Here is a 17,514-nt window from a genome sequence, read left to right as displayed (position 1 = left end):
TTCAAACTAATTACAGAGTTGTTCCTATTGGCAGTTGCACTCAGTCAGTCTAGCATACAGATAAATAACACATTAAAGGGATACTGTTATGATTTTTATTCTATACTTTTATTTCTAAATTACATTGTTTACATGGCAAAAAAATCACTCTACCATTTAAAATTGTATAATTAAACCAACTAATGTATTTTTTTTAGTTGTAATATTTGTGCGTAGGCACCATCTTAATACATTGTGCCTGAGTCTGAGCTTTCAGAAGGAGCCAGTGCTACGCTGGTAACCTATTGTTTCTCCTACTCCCATGTAACCAGAGACTGGAGACCCAAGCAGGAGACTTCTTACTATTGAGTGTGATCCTGATATCTACTGGGAGCTGCTAACTTGCTACCTCCCATTGTTCTGCTGATTGGCAGCTGGGTGGAAAGGGAGGGGGTGATATCACTCCAAATTGCCGCTCAGCAGTAAAGTAAAGTGACTGAAGTTTATCAGAGCACAGGTCACATGACTGTGGCACCCTCAGAAATTATAGAATATGGCTAGCCCCATGTGAAATTTCAAAATTAAATATAAAAAATCTGTTTTTGAAAAACTGATTTCAATTCAGCATTCTGCTGGAGAAGCTCTATTAACTGATGCATTTTGAAAAAAAAAACATGTTTTCCCATGACAGTATTCCTTTAATAGATGGGGAAACACATTTGCACTGAACTCTAGAGACTTGAGGAGCTCTGGAGGAGTATCTGCAGGATTTGGCTTCTGCCTTACAGTTCAGCTCCACCACAAATGAATTATTTTGTTTGTGTGGCTTTAAAGCAAGGAACAACTGAAAGCAATTTTTTCTGATTCAGGTTCAGTATTCAGCCAAATCGCGTTTGCAGGATTTGGTATCTAGCTTTAGCCAGTAATTAAAAAAAATAACAGCTTTATCCACTTCAAAGACATGTTGCATTTTATAAATAAAGATGTTTCCACATATTTGATTAGGAGAAAATATACAATTTTCGGGGGAAATTAATTAGTGCTTTTTTTTGTCCCCCACCCCCGGCCCCCAGATTAAGGCTGAGATGTTAGTAAAAGCTGCCTATTTAATACTGTATTATTGCCTTTTTTTAATACAGACTAGTTGTTCCACTAAACCCCACTGGCCAGAAATCCATCTTAGCTCAGGAAGACAGTTAAAAGTGTGTTGAAAAGATGCCAATGGCAAACTAGTTTCAGTCAATTAATGTTACTAATAGACCATAAAGTGATTTCTGGCACCTAAATTAAAACTATGCTTGGCAGTACATTTAATGTGAGATTTATCTTTCAGGGTGGAAATGTCCTTTGCAGCAGAGTGAGATGCCCAAGTCTGCATTGCACCAACCCAGTTTATATACCACAGCTGTGCTGCCCACGCTGCCCAGGTAAGGTGATATTTCTTGTGACAAAAAATATGTCCAACCTTTTATTGGATTGTAATATTGTAATAGGGGGTAATCTAATAAAAATCACAAAGTTTACAAGGATCCAAGTTTTAACACAAATGTGCCACTGTGCCTATATAAACCCTGCCGTCTCTATTTTTTTCTTAAAGGTACCTTCCCTCAGTCCCCTGGTTACTCACCTATGTTGAACCACGACACAACTTTAGCAGAGTTGCTTTGACAAAGTAAAAAATTGTGATGGAGAACAAACAATGCCCCAGCCTTGCCCAGTCAGTTCCATTTTTTTGACAAAAACAGCTAAGCCCACTTGCCATGTCATTGAGCCATTTTCACTTGCCCTTTAGTAAGTAATTATACAATATAACAGGCCTTTGATATACAGTAAACACCCATCTGATATCAAACCCAGTGTTAAATAAAAACAAAGGTCTGGTGATCCTGTGTTTTAGGACTGGTGGCACATTCCCTGGATGCCTGGTGTCTCAGTGTCAATGAATAATACAAACAGAGCACTAACAGAAGCTGCACACACCAACATTGTTGCAATTACTTCAACCTTTACCATATTTGATAAGGTAAATAAGTTAGCACTAGCTAAATAAGTTAGCTCCTGTTTGTAGCATTAATTGACTCCTGGTTTTTAGAACACTTTCTTATGCACAGGCTGACAGTCCACCTTGTGGGCTGCACCTTCTGCTGCTCCTACCTTGCCCACTTGCAAGGAATTACATGGTAGGAGTGGGTAGGGGGCAGAACGCCCATGTGCCTACCCCCTTCTGCCCCTTTTTGTATCTAGTGCGGCGTGACACAGACCAAAATAGATTCAAAGAGTAGTCCACAGGTCTCTGTGCTGGAAATGGAGTGCAAAGGTCTGCGGTATGCCCCACACAGTGGACAGTATGCAAAAAGATGGACAATCATATTTTGCACACTGTGGGGGGGGGGGGGGAGGGGGCATTAAAAATTAGCCCTATAGAGTAGGTTGATTTCCCTCTTTTTTAAGAAATTATGTTTTTTTCTTACTTCTTGATGTGGAAAAAACTCCATTCAATTCTTTAGCTTTAGCTTTTTACTAAATGTCTATTTTTAGCTTTCTTCTGTAATTTTTTTCATTTTCCATGTAGTTTTATAGAGAGGCTTTAGGGATTTCCAGAAAGCCGACACAATCACAGCTGAGCAATTATAACCTGACAGAACAGGATAATATTCAGGCCCACAGCCAAATGACTTCTTGGTGTAAAGATGGAAAATGTAAATCCTAGGGCTGGAGAAAACGGTATTTAAGTCCATGTTTCATAGAAGTGGGAAAAAACATACAGTATACAGAAAGGGGCAATGACAAAGGGGTCATTTGTCAATAGCGTTAAAATGCAGGTGACAAAACTACTGAAATGCTGTGCTATATTCAGCAATGTAAACTGACATGGTTAAATCATGCCACGTCAAGTCACATAGTTACCATGGAGGCCTTTAAATCATTGTTTAATGATGAATACGAAAGTGCAAGTCTTTTTGACAAAAAGTACCTTAAATGAAAGTGGTGTAATACACAACTGACTGCAGGTAAATTGTGGACGTACATGAGCCCTTATAGCCCTCCCTTGAGTTGAGGGGATGGGGAATTGTTACATAAGAAAAGGGAAGATTTCTGGGTGATATGGTCTTTTATATTTCATAAGGTCATGTTATCCCACAATGTATGGGTCATTAAACCATAGGCATCATGTTGTTTGAGGAAGGGGGTGAGAGAGTGGAAGCTTACAAACTGAAGCTACATAGTTGTGTTGAGAAGATCTAATATTGTGATAATATTATTTGACAAGTCTTTTAATACAGTTTCAATTATCTACATTTTTGCTGCAGTTACCTACCTTTTAACCAGTGTTTTCAAACCTCTCCTTTAGGGGGCCTAAATTATTTGGCAGAATCAACTTCAGGACTCAAAAACTGGCTTAGAATAGTCGCATGTCTTATTTTATTACTTTTTTGTTTTGTAAGAGAAAAATTCCTGCAGCATTTAGGGGATCATGGTGACAGACCTTAAAGGAATACTGTCATGGGAAAACATGTTTTTTTTCAAAATGCATCAGTTAATAGAAGTTCTCCAGCAATGAAATCTATTTTTCAAAAAGGCAGACAGACTTTTTTAATTTTGAAATTTCACATTCTTCATTTCCTAGGGTGCCACAGCCATGTGACCTGTGCTCTGAAAAACTTCAGTCTCACTTTACTGCTGAGCTGCAAGTTGGAGTGATATCACCCCCCTTCCAGCAGCCAATCAGCAGAACAATGGGAAGGGAGCAAGATAGCAGCTCCCAGTAGATATCAGAATAGCACTCAATAGTAAGAAATCCAAGTCCGGCTTGGGACTCCTCCGGTTACATTGGAGTAGGAGAAACAATAGCTTATCTAAAAACAGTTCTAATGTGTAGCGCTGGCTGTTTCTGAAAGCTCAGACTCTGGCACAATGCACTGAGATGGCGCCTACACACCTATATTACAACTAAAAAAAATACATTAGCTCTTTATTCATATATTTAAGATGTATTCACATAATATTGTATAATGAAGGATCTGTTTTAAACTGTTATAATAGTGAATTCATTTTAAAGTTAAATAGCTCATGCAGATTTTATGTACTGTAGATATAGAACCAACCTGCTGTCCACAGTGAAAATGCTAATGCTTATTAATTAAATGATCCCCACCCCAGCAGCGAAGAAGCTGAACATTTTAAAATTTGGGATTGGTGGAGGAACAGTGTTTGTGGGGGCATTGTGTGATCAGGGAAGTCTGCTGCCAGGACCCTGGACAGCAGTCTTTTCTCTAGTGCTTATTCCTACGTTTCTTAGTGAGCTTCCATGATACATACTATTTTGCATTGAGGATTCATATGTAAAGCTCTGGACCCAGCATGCAAAGTTTAGTGGAATCTGAAACTCTTAGGTTTGCCAGCTGCCCCTGCTGATAACAATCTTTTATAAAACCTTAAATGGTTATTAAGGACAATCAACTATTGTAAAGAGATTACAAAATTTTTACGTTTTACCAACAATATAGTATATGGTGTAACCAGTCCTAATGTTAATAGCGTAATTTTTTGTTTTGTGACTTGGAATTAATTGTATATATAGGCCACCAAGTTATAGTAAATCAACTTGATAAAAAGGCAACAAAGAGCTATGTTTCTTTTTCACCATTAAAAGATTTTTATTTATCCATAAGTATAACATAATTGAACCCACTTAAAAGCAGAGCAAAATTTTGTACCAGACAATCTGGGCCAAAATTGTTGTGTTACTTAGTAAATTGCATGAAAAAATGAGTTTGTTTTATAAAATGGATTCAGTAGTTTCTCACCATTTCTTTTTTAAGGAGATGGAATGTTATCCTGGGAGCACCATGAACCAGACACCTACAGACAGCCAGCTAACAGAGAAGCGGTAAGAATATCATTTGCAGTGATGTGCATTGCCCCTAGTACTGTTTAGAAGGAAACTCCCTGCTGCATTTTGATTCAAAGAGATTCTGTTTCTCTTGCAGCTACTGTAGATATTTTATTAAATGGTACCTTGTACCATATGATTACACACTGATCTTGTCTCCATTGAAGAAATGTCAAGGCACTTAGCTTTCAAGTACTGCTCATATCATAGTCTGTGTTAATGTATGTTGATCTTTCTTACTTAGCCCTTGGTAGCAAGATTAAATTGTAAAAACTGGAGTACTAGTTTGTAATGGTAGACACTAGTATAACTATATCTTACTTATTATGATATGTACAGAGACACTCCTATCACCGTGTCCATGACCACTCACCTGGCTCCAACAGGCAAACAGGGAACGCACAGCATAAATTCTCCAGCACAAGAAGCAATCGTGGAGTCCTTTCAGATCCCCAACAGGCCTCAGGAACTATCGTGCAGATTGTCATCAACAACAACCACAAGCATGGGAAAGGTGCATTGCATCTGCTATCTGCTTCAGATTATTAGTAAGACTAACTGTAACACTAGCACAATGCAAAATAAAGAGCTGTTATTAGCAATCACAAGTTCTCTAGCTCACTGCAGAAGAAATCCTCAAAATGTCCTACAGAATCAGCAAAATGTCCTACAAGGGGCTAAATAAACAAAAGCAATTCTGGGAATGAATTCCAAACTCCTAAAAAAATCCCATTTACATGGGTTTATCCTATAGGTTAAAGCTCACCCACTGGGTTAGGCACCATGGATCTCTTCACATACTATAGGTAGGGAAAATGGGATCTAAACCCCCCAAAAAATGAATTAATGTAAACTAACTCAGAGTGGTCCTATAAGTGCTTTTGGAATTTACATAAATTTACCACTTTGAGTAGTTATTAGCAGTTAGACAATTTAGAATCGTAATATCAGGCTTGACTCAACAGCTCTTTCAGACTCTCAGTTAAGCAAATTGCCTGGTATTAGCAGTCTGAAAATGCAAATATCTCTAAAACTCTAAATATAGAAAATGAATGCAAATTGCTAAAGTGTTCAGAGAAGCATGATGAAGAAAGCTACTTACATTTATTTTTGTGTTTAGAACCCTTTTAAATAAAATCAGTTATTTAGTCGGGTTAAAACATATTCAATACAAAAGTGTTTTATGTTCTCAGTAGTACATATAAGAATATGTACAGGGAAATGTAGACAACACACCATTGAACCAGAACACTTGGTAAACAGTAAAACAATCATGTGGCAGCTACAATCATACAATTGACTGGGAGAGCTGTTCTAGAACAATATTTATGTTAGCAACTGCTGTACCTCAACCTTTAGAACAGATGCAGATGTCTTTAGGTAACTCCCTCTTAATGACTTATTGCAATGAAGCCTAGGTGGCCAAATTTAGAAGACTCTTGAGCATTAATACAAATAGGCTTATGATAGAGGTTACTATTATTTCTTATTCATATTCTTTAATCTCCCAACACATGAACTGCAATTTCTGGTAGGAATGATTATACGTATTTTCCCTCGCATCTGTAATTAAAGGGATTCTGTCATGGTTTTTATAATATGGGTTTTATCACTATATTACACTGTTCACATTGCAAATAATACATTCTACCATTTAAAATTTTTTTAGTTTTAATATTGGTGTGTAGGCAGCCATCTCAGTGCATTGTAGAAGCCAGAATTACCCCATACAACTTCTTTCAGATAAGCTATTGTTTATCCTACTCAGTGTAACTCGAGGAGTTATGAATTGGGTGAGCCAGACTTGGATTTTTACTTTTCTTATATCTACCACTAGGTGGGGCATGGGAGCATTTTTAGCAATACAGGTGGCAGGGAGCTGCTATCTTGTTACCTTCCCAGTGTTCTGCTGATTGGCAGCTGGGGGGAAAGGGAGGGGTGATATCACAGCCACTTCATGGCTGTGGCACCCTGGGAAATGAAGAACATGTCTAGTCCCATGTCAAATTTTGAAATTAAATATAAAAAATCTAGAAAATCTAGAAAAAAAAATCTAGAAAATGGATTTCAGTGCAGGATTCTGCTGGAGAAGCTCTATTAACTGATGCATTTTGAAAAAAACATGTTTTCCCATGACAGTATTCCTTTGAGTTTGGGTTGCCTAATTTTGAGAGCTAAGAGATACAAATGGGAGAGTTTTAAGGAAGGTTTACTTAATTCAAAAACTACAAAGAATAACAAATAAAGATCAGTTGCCATGTCTTATTTATTACTCATTCAATGTATGTTTAGCATGTTTTAGCACAATGCACTTGATTCCCCTATCATAGCTTCCCGCTCTCCTATGGGGGGGGGGGGGAATCAATACCGACACTTTGTGCAACCACGCAGAATTTTGCAGGAACCACAGCCAGCCACATTGCCCCATTGTGTTAATCATATGTGGGTATATGTATGCAGATTAGGATCCTCTGCATGCACATACTGTATCTGAAGGCAGACTGGGACACTTGTTGTTCAGGCACATGCGGAGGCCCTTAATATGCATACTAATACCAAGATAGGCTTGTGTGGGCATCTTAGCTTTTCCTTCTATTTCTTTACCGTATACATCTGATTTTATAAAGTAGCACTGCTACGCCATCATTATTTTGCATGATATGTTACTGTTTCTCCTCTCCTAGCTATTTATGTTGTGTAATGTTAGGTTTAGCAAGCCCTGCTTTATTTATATCATGTAGATCCAGGAAAATGTCAGCTTGCTAATCAAATCCTGTTGTGCATGCCATGTTTTCTTCAGTGTGCGTGTCTAATGGGAAGACATACTCCCACGGAGAATCTTGGCATCCCACCTTGCGAGTCTTTGGAGTGGTGGAATGTGTGCTGTGTACCTGCAATTTTACAAAACAGGAATGCAAGAAAATAAGCTGCCCAGAGCAATATACATGTAAATATCCCCAGAAGATAGATGGGAAATGCTGCAAAGTTTGCCCAGGTATTTCATATTGAAAACAACTTTTATTGTGTAGAAGGTATTCCATAAATGGTAAGTTCACCTTAATTAACTTTGGGTTATATGTGGATCAATTTCAAACAATATTTCAGCTAGCATTACATTTATATTTATTGTGAGTTGAGAGTGATGAAACTTTCGTATTCTGGCACTTGCAAATGAAAATCTGGTTGTCAGGGTCACTGTTCCTGGAAAAACATTTTTTTTGTATTCTAATGGCATGTTTATACATATATTTTTTATTCCAACTTCCACACTGTTGTCTGGTTGCTAGGATAAATAAATCCAGAGAAAAAGCAGAACAAGTAAATAAAAAATATACCATTTTTGTCCAACAAAATTATGATTAAATTCCCTTTAAGCAATGACAATGATAAACACATCAATTGCATCAAGCAGGCTCAAGGATCTATCACCTTTATAAAGATAATTTGACTGTCCACTTTATTGTAAACAAATCTGTTCATTTTAGCAGTTTCACCAAACAGCAGTTTATATATAATCCCTTTATACAATTGGATCTTATTACGTGGACCTCTGCTAATACCACACATAATGGATGTCAATGGGAATTACCTACGCTGAGTAGAATGAAGCCGCAATGTACAAAAAGAAGTTCGGAAGTGCAAGTTCTATTTCACCATAAAAAGTAAATGTCATCAAGGGATCTTGTGGGGTCAGTTTCTGACCAATATAGAGGATCTGTTGGTTTTGCAAGACTTAATAGCTTGGGTACATTTCCAAAGTCTAATGCCCAAAGGACCATGTGCCATTAACCACCTGCAATTAAAATGTTTTTTGCAAATTGCTACCCTTTAATTGGATTCCTTGTCAGTGTAGGTATAGGTCTGATTATCATCTTGTGTTCCAGGATTTGGCAGTTTGGAAACATCCCTCATGTGGTCTACCTTCACAATGGTGCAACAAAGTTACAAAATATGGCTATACTTAAGTACATGTGATGCAAATGAAAATGCAGAAGGGATTTTGCGTAATTATAACTAATGCTAGCTTGATAAAGCAGGCCACTGGCATCTAAACAGTTGCGTTTGTGAGAGTAATAAATTCTGGTTCTATTTTTTGAATAAATAGCAGCTTTCCTTGGCTGGTGAGAATGTCAAATTCTTGATGACTTTCCCACAGGTCAGTTAAGGATAGGCTAAACCCAGCTCCAGTAAGCAGATAAAACAATCATGTCTGAGCTATTAACAGCACCAACAGGGAATATAGTTATAGGCAAGACTGTGTTATGCTCCCCTACAGATGTGAAGTTACAGTACCTTAACCAGTTGACTCTGCCTTCTTCTTTCTACCAAAAATGGAATGACTCCTCATATTTTCCTGTCATTTGATTCTAAATTAGCACACAGTAAAGGAATTATAATAATACGATTTCCTGTAAATCACAACTTATTTAACATCACTGGTTTCTAAAACAGAATGTTCCACGTCCTTACCAATCACGTGAAGACACAAATTGTTTCTGACGGAACGTAGACAGAAGAACGCCTCGGAAAACTGCATTTTTGTCTGTAAAACTAAATCCTTCATCCTTATTTAGGGGGATCTAATAAAGGGATGCCCAGGGGAATGAAATAGTGAAGGTCAGCTAGGCTTAAATTTGGGGGAGTTCTTATTTGCTCTCTAAATGGCCCTAGAAGCCCAGCTTGAAAGTGAAGACTTATTTGCTGTCCTAGATATTCTTTTAAGCCATGGCCAAATGATAGATGTATGTATGTATAACTTTATAGCACCACAAAAATACGCAGCTCTGTACAATCACACAATCTACAACAGTACACACAGGCAGTGCACGTATAATAAATACAACAAATAAATATAAATACACAGATTGAGTGCCATGTGGTATAAGGAAGGAAGTCCCTGCCCAGTAGACCTTACAATTTAAGTAATCAATTAAATAAGAGTTTTCATATATCTTAAGAATCAATTATTTATGTTTAGAATCTTGACAGCAGAACATAATTTTCTGATTAATGCTGTGTATCTGCTTGCTGACTTGCCCAACAAGCAAATAACCCAGCAGCAAAGGTAGCTATGGCACATACTCCCTGTATTTAGCTAAACAGTTTTTGTTTTTTGTATTCTAGATTTTGCTCATCAAGAACATTCTTTAACTAGCTAGTTAAAAAACACTACTACCCATACCTGCCGGGAAGTTGGTTTCACCACCTGTAGATGGAGGTGCCTACTCACTAATCTAAAAACTAGTAACAGAAGACATCATATTGTTCCCCAGAAGTTTCATTTCACTGCAGAAACTATTAATTTTTCAATTTTTTTTTAAAAAAAACCATCCAGCTGCTAAATGCTTGGATGATAATTGGATTCAGTGACCTGATGCCAGACCTACAGGAGTGTGTAACAGGAGGGCACTAATCCAGCCTTTTGGCTCTGGGGTCATTTATACCACCTTGGCCCAAATGCTGAATTTTAATAAGTCTTAACAAATCCTCTGCTCACCCAGGGTCATCCAGAGCCAAGGTAATATTCACTTAGGAGCAAGAAGCTTGTATCCCTGTTAAAAATAAAAATAAAAAAACAGTGCTATCAAACGCCACAAAGGTACATCTATAAAGACTGAGACTGCTTTCTGGGCCATATCAGCACCATAAATGCATGTGACATCACCCAAAATAAAACCCTCTGTGCTGCATATACTTCATTGTAGCACTACATGGTGTATTGCTTTTAAAAGTTGTTGGCAGGCACTGTGAGGCTGCTGCATCATCTCTGAGGCCTAAAGTTAGTGGTAAATTACCGGACCTCACAACATCATTTTAGAATCTGTGAGAAAAATGAAGCTTCTTATGCAATTGCCCCTCATTTATGAACCCCTGGATCCCTAAGTTCTTATTCCCCCATATCAGCAGCAGTTGTAGAGTTTGCTTTCCTTATAAAAAATAGCCACTATTTCTTTCACCTAGTGTCATACAGCTCTTTGGCAAGGCATCTAGAGTCAGTCAAAGCTATATTACCCAAAATGCATTTTACTAAACCCCCCTTCCCCTTCTTGGCATGGTTTGGATTAAACCACGTGTAAGGAAAGTTTATCTTAATGCAATCCTGGCTAAATTGCAAAGTCAGTTTTTTTAATCTGTAGGTTGCCATTTTGTTTAACTCCTGGTACATTTTGTTGGTCCTTCCACAGCAAATGATAGAACTCTCTGGCTGTATCCTGCTCTGAGAGAGCGCCAATGTAACTGCCTAGAAGAAGGCAGCACTCATTGACACCTCATAACACCAGGCTAGTTTATCATTCACCAGGCTAAATAAGGTTAGAGGCTGGAAGAATTTACAAATACTTAGAAATGTTATGTGCCAACATCTCTGTTTAGAAAAAAAAATCATGAAAGGGCAGGAGAAATTTGAATCACTTAAAACAATGTTAATTTGAAAAAAATGTATTACAAAATAACTAAATAAGCATTCCCTAATGTGGTCTTTAATACTGTATAAAATGGCTCTATTTTGGCTCTTTCACCTGTACACGGGACTAAGAAAAAATCAAAAGGGCAGGATTTCCACTGTGACCAAAAATGGGCACTGTCTGCATAAGCAGGGATGACTGTCCAGCCTTTTATTTTTCATTGCCCAGACTGCCCTCTCCAGCTATGGATGCCAGATTGGATAGTGCAATTTAGAATATTTTTTTTGCTGCAAAGACCACATGTCTATAATTACTCTTTGCTCCTCTAATGTCATGGAAAATACAAGCAAAAAGTACAACAATGATTCCAGTAATGCCATTAATAGGACATTTCTTTATTCATACCAAAGTAGCTGATGTAATGGTAACTTGGATATATAAATCTGTCTGTGTCTTGACTGTAAGATCCCAAGAGCATTTCCTTCCCCTTCTTGACATGTCCATAGAACCTTTATCTTCTCCATTATCCAGTGGTTTAGAACATAATGGCACTTTGCAAACTAAGCCTGTGTATGCACAGCATTATAGTAGTGTATCATCTTGCTGCATCTTTGAGCTATCCTCTATATTTGATAGGTGGGGGGCTAGCATACATTGTGTGTTTTTACTTATTATTAATAATAATAATAGACCATTATTTTGAATTAATGGGGTTCATGTAATAAAAGTCACAAACTATACATCAGGTCTACTAACCCAAATCAGCCAATCCAGTCTAAACCATCTATTGGTCCTCTGTTTAAAAGCAACATTCAACTGGTTTCTTTGTATTACTAAAGCTAGTGCAGTCCATATAAAACAGAGAGGAGCTGATGGTGGGTGATAAAAACCCAGAATTTTTTGTATGGCTGTTAAACAAGACACATAGCTGGGTTACCATATCCTTCATGAAGGATGACAACGAGAAGCACAGAGAAAAAAAATTATGGCAAAGGCACAATGAATTTAAAAGATGACTGACCTACAAAATGCATTTCCTGATAATAGAAGTGACTGTGGAGTTTCACAGCAGGACATTTTTAGAAATGTGGAAATATAAATGTCCTTTTCATCTGTTCTTACAGTTATTACTGCAGCAGTCAACTGTAGCTGTTCAGTGTTAGGATTGTGTTGCAAAAAGATATACAGTATATATATATATATATATAATCTGCATCTGTAGAAGCCGGCACTCACGTCAATGTTGGGCAAAGATTGCCTGGGTGCAGTATCGAAACTCAGGTTAACATGATTCAGATAAAGATGCCACACTCACAAAAGTTCATTTATTTGTTCAAAACGTTACAGTAAGTTTGCTTTTGTGTGTTGCAGAGGAAGTTATTGACCCTCATTCTGGGGACAGAGATTCCTTATGTGGAGAAGAAACCATCCCAGTGTATGAAGCCGTATTGCTGGAGCAAGAAGAAACCATCAGGAAAATTGCCGTAGTGACAGATGACCCCCCTATGTCGGACATCCATGTGTGGATCATTCAGAAAGGTAACATGAGCTTTCAGTCTGTTCTTAGTGTCTGTAGGAGCTGTGGAACTGACGGAAATCAAACTCTCATGCTCCTTTGTCTAAACACAATCAACTCTTGTTCTTGGTAGGTATTCTGCGCCAGTTTTACACAGAAAAAATGCCCACTGAAGAATTTAAAGAGCAGCAGGAGTTCAAACAAATAACTAGGACAACACCAAGTAAGTTTACATGAGTTTTCAAAAGCCCCAAAACACAAAGGCCTTTATACAGATTTTTATTTTCACTATTAAAATTTCTATTGTTTAAGCAACTTTTCCTGCTTTTCCCTTGCTTCCATATTTAATAAGAAAAAAAGCCATATTTAGCATTACAGTTTCCAGCAGATATTTTTGTTTCCATACAATGATGAGTGATTATAGGAATCAAGAATAATAGCCTTTTAATAATACTATGCTGTGGCTTATTACAATAATTAGCTTTTTGGAGCTTTTCTGGTGGTGAGACACCCTTTTAAGGAAAGATATTATAGATAGAACATCATCTTACCAACCAAGTGACCAATAAACCTAGCATTTCTCTAGAATAATGTTTATTGAAAGGATAAATATTCGTCTTTATTGTAGCGCCATTATCATCATTGTTGAATAGACAAATACATATAGACAAATAAACAATAAATAACCTACCCCAATTCAAGAGCCATTGTTTTCAATCTTAACCGTCACTTTAGGCATTTTGACATATACTCCAAAATGCACCCTCAGAAATCATGTTACATAGCCCAATATTCCACTATACTTCTTCCCATAGCCCTTATACAGTGCCTGTCTTTAACACCTGCCATAGGGCCAAAGACCAAAAATGCACCACTATTGCACAATTCCTGTTAGTGTGCAAAATTACCAAAAATGGTGGGTCGTTCCTGTTTTTGCACCCTGCCCCGCACTTCATAAATTACCCCTAAGGTCTTTTAGTTTCTTATACCAGTGGATTGTGGGTTACCCACACTGCCAACACCCAAAAGGTGAGAGGCTAGTTAATGTTGTCAGTTCTTCACCAAGGTGTTTAGTGTGTATAATGCCCCCAGCAGATATTTTAACAGGTGCTAAGCCAAGGGTAGGAAGGGAGTCCTTATAAACTGCCTATGGGGCAGTCCATTAAGGCTTTAGGTGGCTTGTCCACAGGAAAGCAGGGGGCTGTTGGGAAGAGATCCTCAGGAGGTGTGTTTGGGCATGTAGGTAACAACCTTTGCAGCTATATAGATATGTACAGGTATATTTGGATCACCATAACTTAAATATACTAAAAAACATTAAACTATTACAGAAACCAAAGAAGCATAACTCAACTGAAATACCTGGGTACACTGACTCTTAAATTGACAGAACCTTATATAGGTTAATATAATATGTTTTATTAACAGCCAATAAATGAACAACCCCTCCCTAATTTTTGTTTTAAGGTCAGTGGAAAATCTTCAGTGAAGGCGAAGCGCAAATTAGCCACATGTGCGAAACACGAGTTTGTCGGACAGAACTGGAAGACTTGGTGAAGGTTCTGTACATAGACAAGAGTGAAAAGGGCCATTGTTAAGAGCAGGAGTCTGAAGGGGATTCTAATCCAGAAGCAGCCTAAAGACATTGGATTTGTAGCTGGACTGCAGGCTGATTCTGCTTAAGTCAACAGTGTTGCAGAACTCAGAATGTGGGGACTGTTATGCATGATGTGTTGCAGAAAGCAAATGACAAATCTAACTGTGTAGGAGCATTTAAATGCTTCCTCTTATGCCTTAGAGGGCTGGCATCAAATCTGAAAAATACAGGTTTCTTTTTTAAGTGAAATGTTTATTTGGAAAGTTAATATTAATGGAATATGCATAAAGTAGTAAGAGACAACATATAAGTGTGTGAATCAATGTACTTCTGCAGATCTTGGCATGCATGTCATTTCATCACTGGCTAAAATCTAGGGAGGGTGCTGCTTTAACAACATAGTGCAGTAACTCTCCCCAACCATTCAACATACAGTATAGCTTTGATTGGCTGTGCGCTCTAAGAGTTAGCACATGTCTCATATGCTTATGGCTGTGGGCTACTTCCATGGTTCTACATTACAGTCTGGGGGGGCATGATGTTCCTGCCACAGAAATTTTCCAAACCAAAGTTTACTTTTAAGTCAAGCAAAAAAATGTTCAGTATTTTTAAATAAAGTGGTTCACAACCTGAATACAAGGCAAGTTTAGTGTCAAAAGACACAAAAAGAATTACTTATGGAGCACTGGTGAAGCACAATGTTGCACTGGCCCCCAATGCTTACATATTCCTAATGCTCTGTAGGGTCACATAGCCTAAAGCCACGTATTAGTAATATATGAATTTATCAGTATAACACTGCCAACATATGTAAAACCAATGGGAAAACAAGCTACATGATAACAAATCAATCGCTGTCCTTCATGGAAATGATATTGCCAAATATTATCTTGTCTTTGAGTGTCTCTTTGTTAGTAAATGTTGCATTGCCAATGTATTATGCCTTGTCTCTGAAGAATATTATGTAATATACTTTTTTATGATATGTTGGCAGAAAGAACAATATACACATAACATTGGTTAAAAAGGGTTCAACTTAACAAAAGTACAATGGCCCAACCCAGCCAGGCAGAGTGTACTAAAAGCAAAGGACTGGTTGGTTCTTTTTGCTTTTTGTGCTCTTTGAAATGTTTACTTATGTTAAAGTATAAGGCACCCCCAACTTGTGGCCCTCCAGCTGCTGCTGAACTACCTTCTCTTGGCATCTCAATGGCTAGCAAGGAGTTATAGGGCGTCAGCTACTGTGTGTCTAATATATATAACCATTTAGCCAGAGAAGAAAAAATGAACGCTAGGGTATTAGGATAAAAAAATGTACATAATGCACTTTTATCAGAATTCTTCTCTGGAAGACATATCAGCTACAGAAAATGTCTGTGTCACAATGAGCATAATGAGAGCAGATAATGTGTCCATACAGCATTATTTGTGTGCTTGAATCTCATGCCATATAAGCTTGCTAACATATAAAATGAAAACAAAAACATCCAGACCAGAAAAGTGAAATGTGATATTTGTGATGTTTTCGTTTTTTATTAAAAATGCTGAGTTTTTGCATCATGGATAGCTACTTGGTATGCTTTGCCCTTCATTTGTTTGCAGAATGAACAGCTGAGTGATTATACAGTAAGTGGCAATAGAATATATTTGGTTCCACCATTAGTAAAGACCAGAGGAGGTTGTGTCCTTTTTCAGTGAAGCCCTGCTGCAGGTTGGGTTACAGTACCTGCAGTTGCTTTCAACACAAGGCAGCATATTGAAGGTTCATAAGGAGTAGTGAAATAGGGGTGAAGGTTTAATTAGGGATGCATCAAATCCAGGATTCAGTTACGCTCCTGGCTGAACCGAATCTGAATCCTTAAAATCACGTGCCTTTCTGTCACATCGCACGTGGTTCTCTTTAACTTTTTCTTATCTTAATTTGCATATGCAAATTTGGATTCAGATTAATCTCGGTATCTTTCACGAAAGATTCGGGATTCGGCAGAATCCAAAAATAGTGGATTTGGTGGATCCATAGGTTTAATCATCTTATGTCTGATTCTCCATTTCTCCAGCAGCAGTTCCTTCCTACCTTTTGTTCCATGCTCAGATGACATTATTTACTCATTTATTGTGACATTGTGTCTATAGCTGGCCATACACGCACCGATAATATCGTAGGAAACCTCATTTTGTACGATATACTGTGCATTTATGGCAACTCATCGATCGGGCGGGTTAAAAGATTTTGATCGGGTGCCATTGAAGGCGCCCAAGCAAAATCTATGTTCAGGGCTGAATCGGCAGAAGGAGGTGGAAATTCTATTGTTTCTACCTCCATATCTGGTGATTCAGCCCTAAACGTCAGTGGAGGGTTGGAACGATCTTTCGTGTGACTGATGGTCGCAAGAAAGATCGAAAATCTCCACGTGTCTGGCCAGCTTATGTCTGTTGGGATGGCAGGGCAGGTTGTAAGTAAAGCTGTTGGTAAAAGATTGGTATAAGAACAGTTTTTGGTACAGGTGGAGCAGGTTGCAGGTACATGTATTTGGGTAGGGTCTAGTTATGCCGATGGTCACTGACTATCTTTGGGAGGAATGAATAAAGTTATACATTTCTAATAGGGTGAAACATGGAAGAAATTTCTCACACACAAGTTAATTTGCTGTTTTGTGAACAAAATATAGAAAAAGAATCAATGTTGCTCCTGAGTTCCCAACATCAATAGGCACGGCTTTGCTTGATTCAGAACAGAAGTCCAGAAGCTTTACCTAAGGAGACATGATTCTGTCCCTAGTTTTTATAAGGGGAGGGAGCTCATGGCTCAGCCTCTTAGGTCTCTGTCTATGTGTATGTGTATGTGCTGGGAAACTGGAGCAGATATTGTAGATCAACACCTCCGACCCCTCTGCAAATGCCTGGCTGAGAATGGAAGTTGCAGTGCAGTCAGTGGTCCACTCTTGAGCTGTTGTGGTTTAAAAGGAAATCATTTTACTCCCATCTTCTACCAGTTACACAACAAAACACAGTGACACAATGGTTTGCATTACTGCCAATCACCTGGAGTCAGTGTTTATCAGGGTACTATCTGCATGTTGTCTTTCTTTTCATTGTGATTCATGTGAGCTATGTGGTTTCCTCC

At 38.0% G+C, this 17,514-nt stretch overlaps 1 protein-coding gene across 2 annotated transcripts in view; it reads left to right on the top strand.

Moving 5' to 3' along the window:
- The window catches only part of chrdl1 (chordin-like 1), a 42,666-nt gene extending 26,706 nt beyond the window's left edge, over positions 1-15,960 (top strand). Inside the window, exons 4-10 of one of the 2 annotated variants that reach the window (XM_031890191.1) lie at positions 1,313-1,406; positions 4,803-4,870; positions 5,213-5,387; positions 7,674-7,868; positions 12,649-12,816; positions 12,927-13,016; positions 14,261-15,960. In XM_031890191.1, the coding sequence (XP_031746051.1) occupies positions 1,313-1,406; positions 4,803-4,870; positions 5,213-5,387; positions 7,674-7,868; positions 12,649-12,816; positions 12,927-13,016; positions 14,261-14,391 (921 nt within the window). In that variant the 3' untranslated portion in view covers positions 14,392-15,960. 2 annotated transcript variants of the gene reach the window in all.
- Positions 15,961-17,514: the final 1,554 nt, after the last annotated feature.

The sequence above is a fragment of the Xenopus tropicalis genome, chromosome 8 (assembly GCF_000004195.4).
Source record: "Xenopus tropicalis strain Nigerian chromosome 8, UCB_Xtro_10.0, whole genome shotgun sequence".
In the NCBI taxonomy this organism is placed as follows: domain Eukaryota; kingdom Metazoa; phylum Chordata; class Amphibia; order Anura; family Pipidae; genus Xenopus; species Xenopus tropicalis.
Note: the sequence above shows the minus strand (reverse complement) of the source record. Positions and strands in the feature narration are given on the sequence as shown.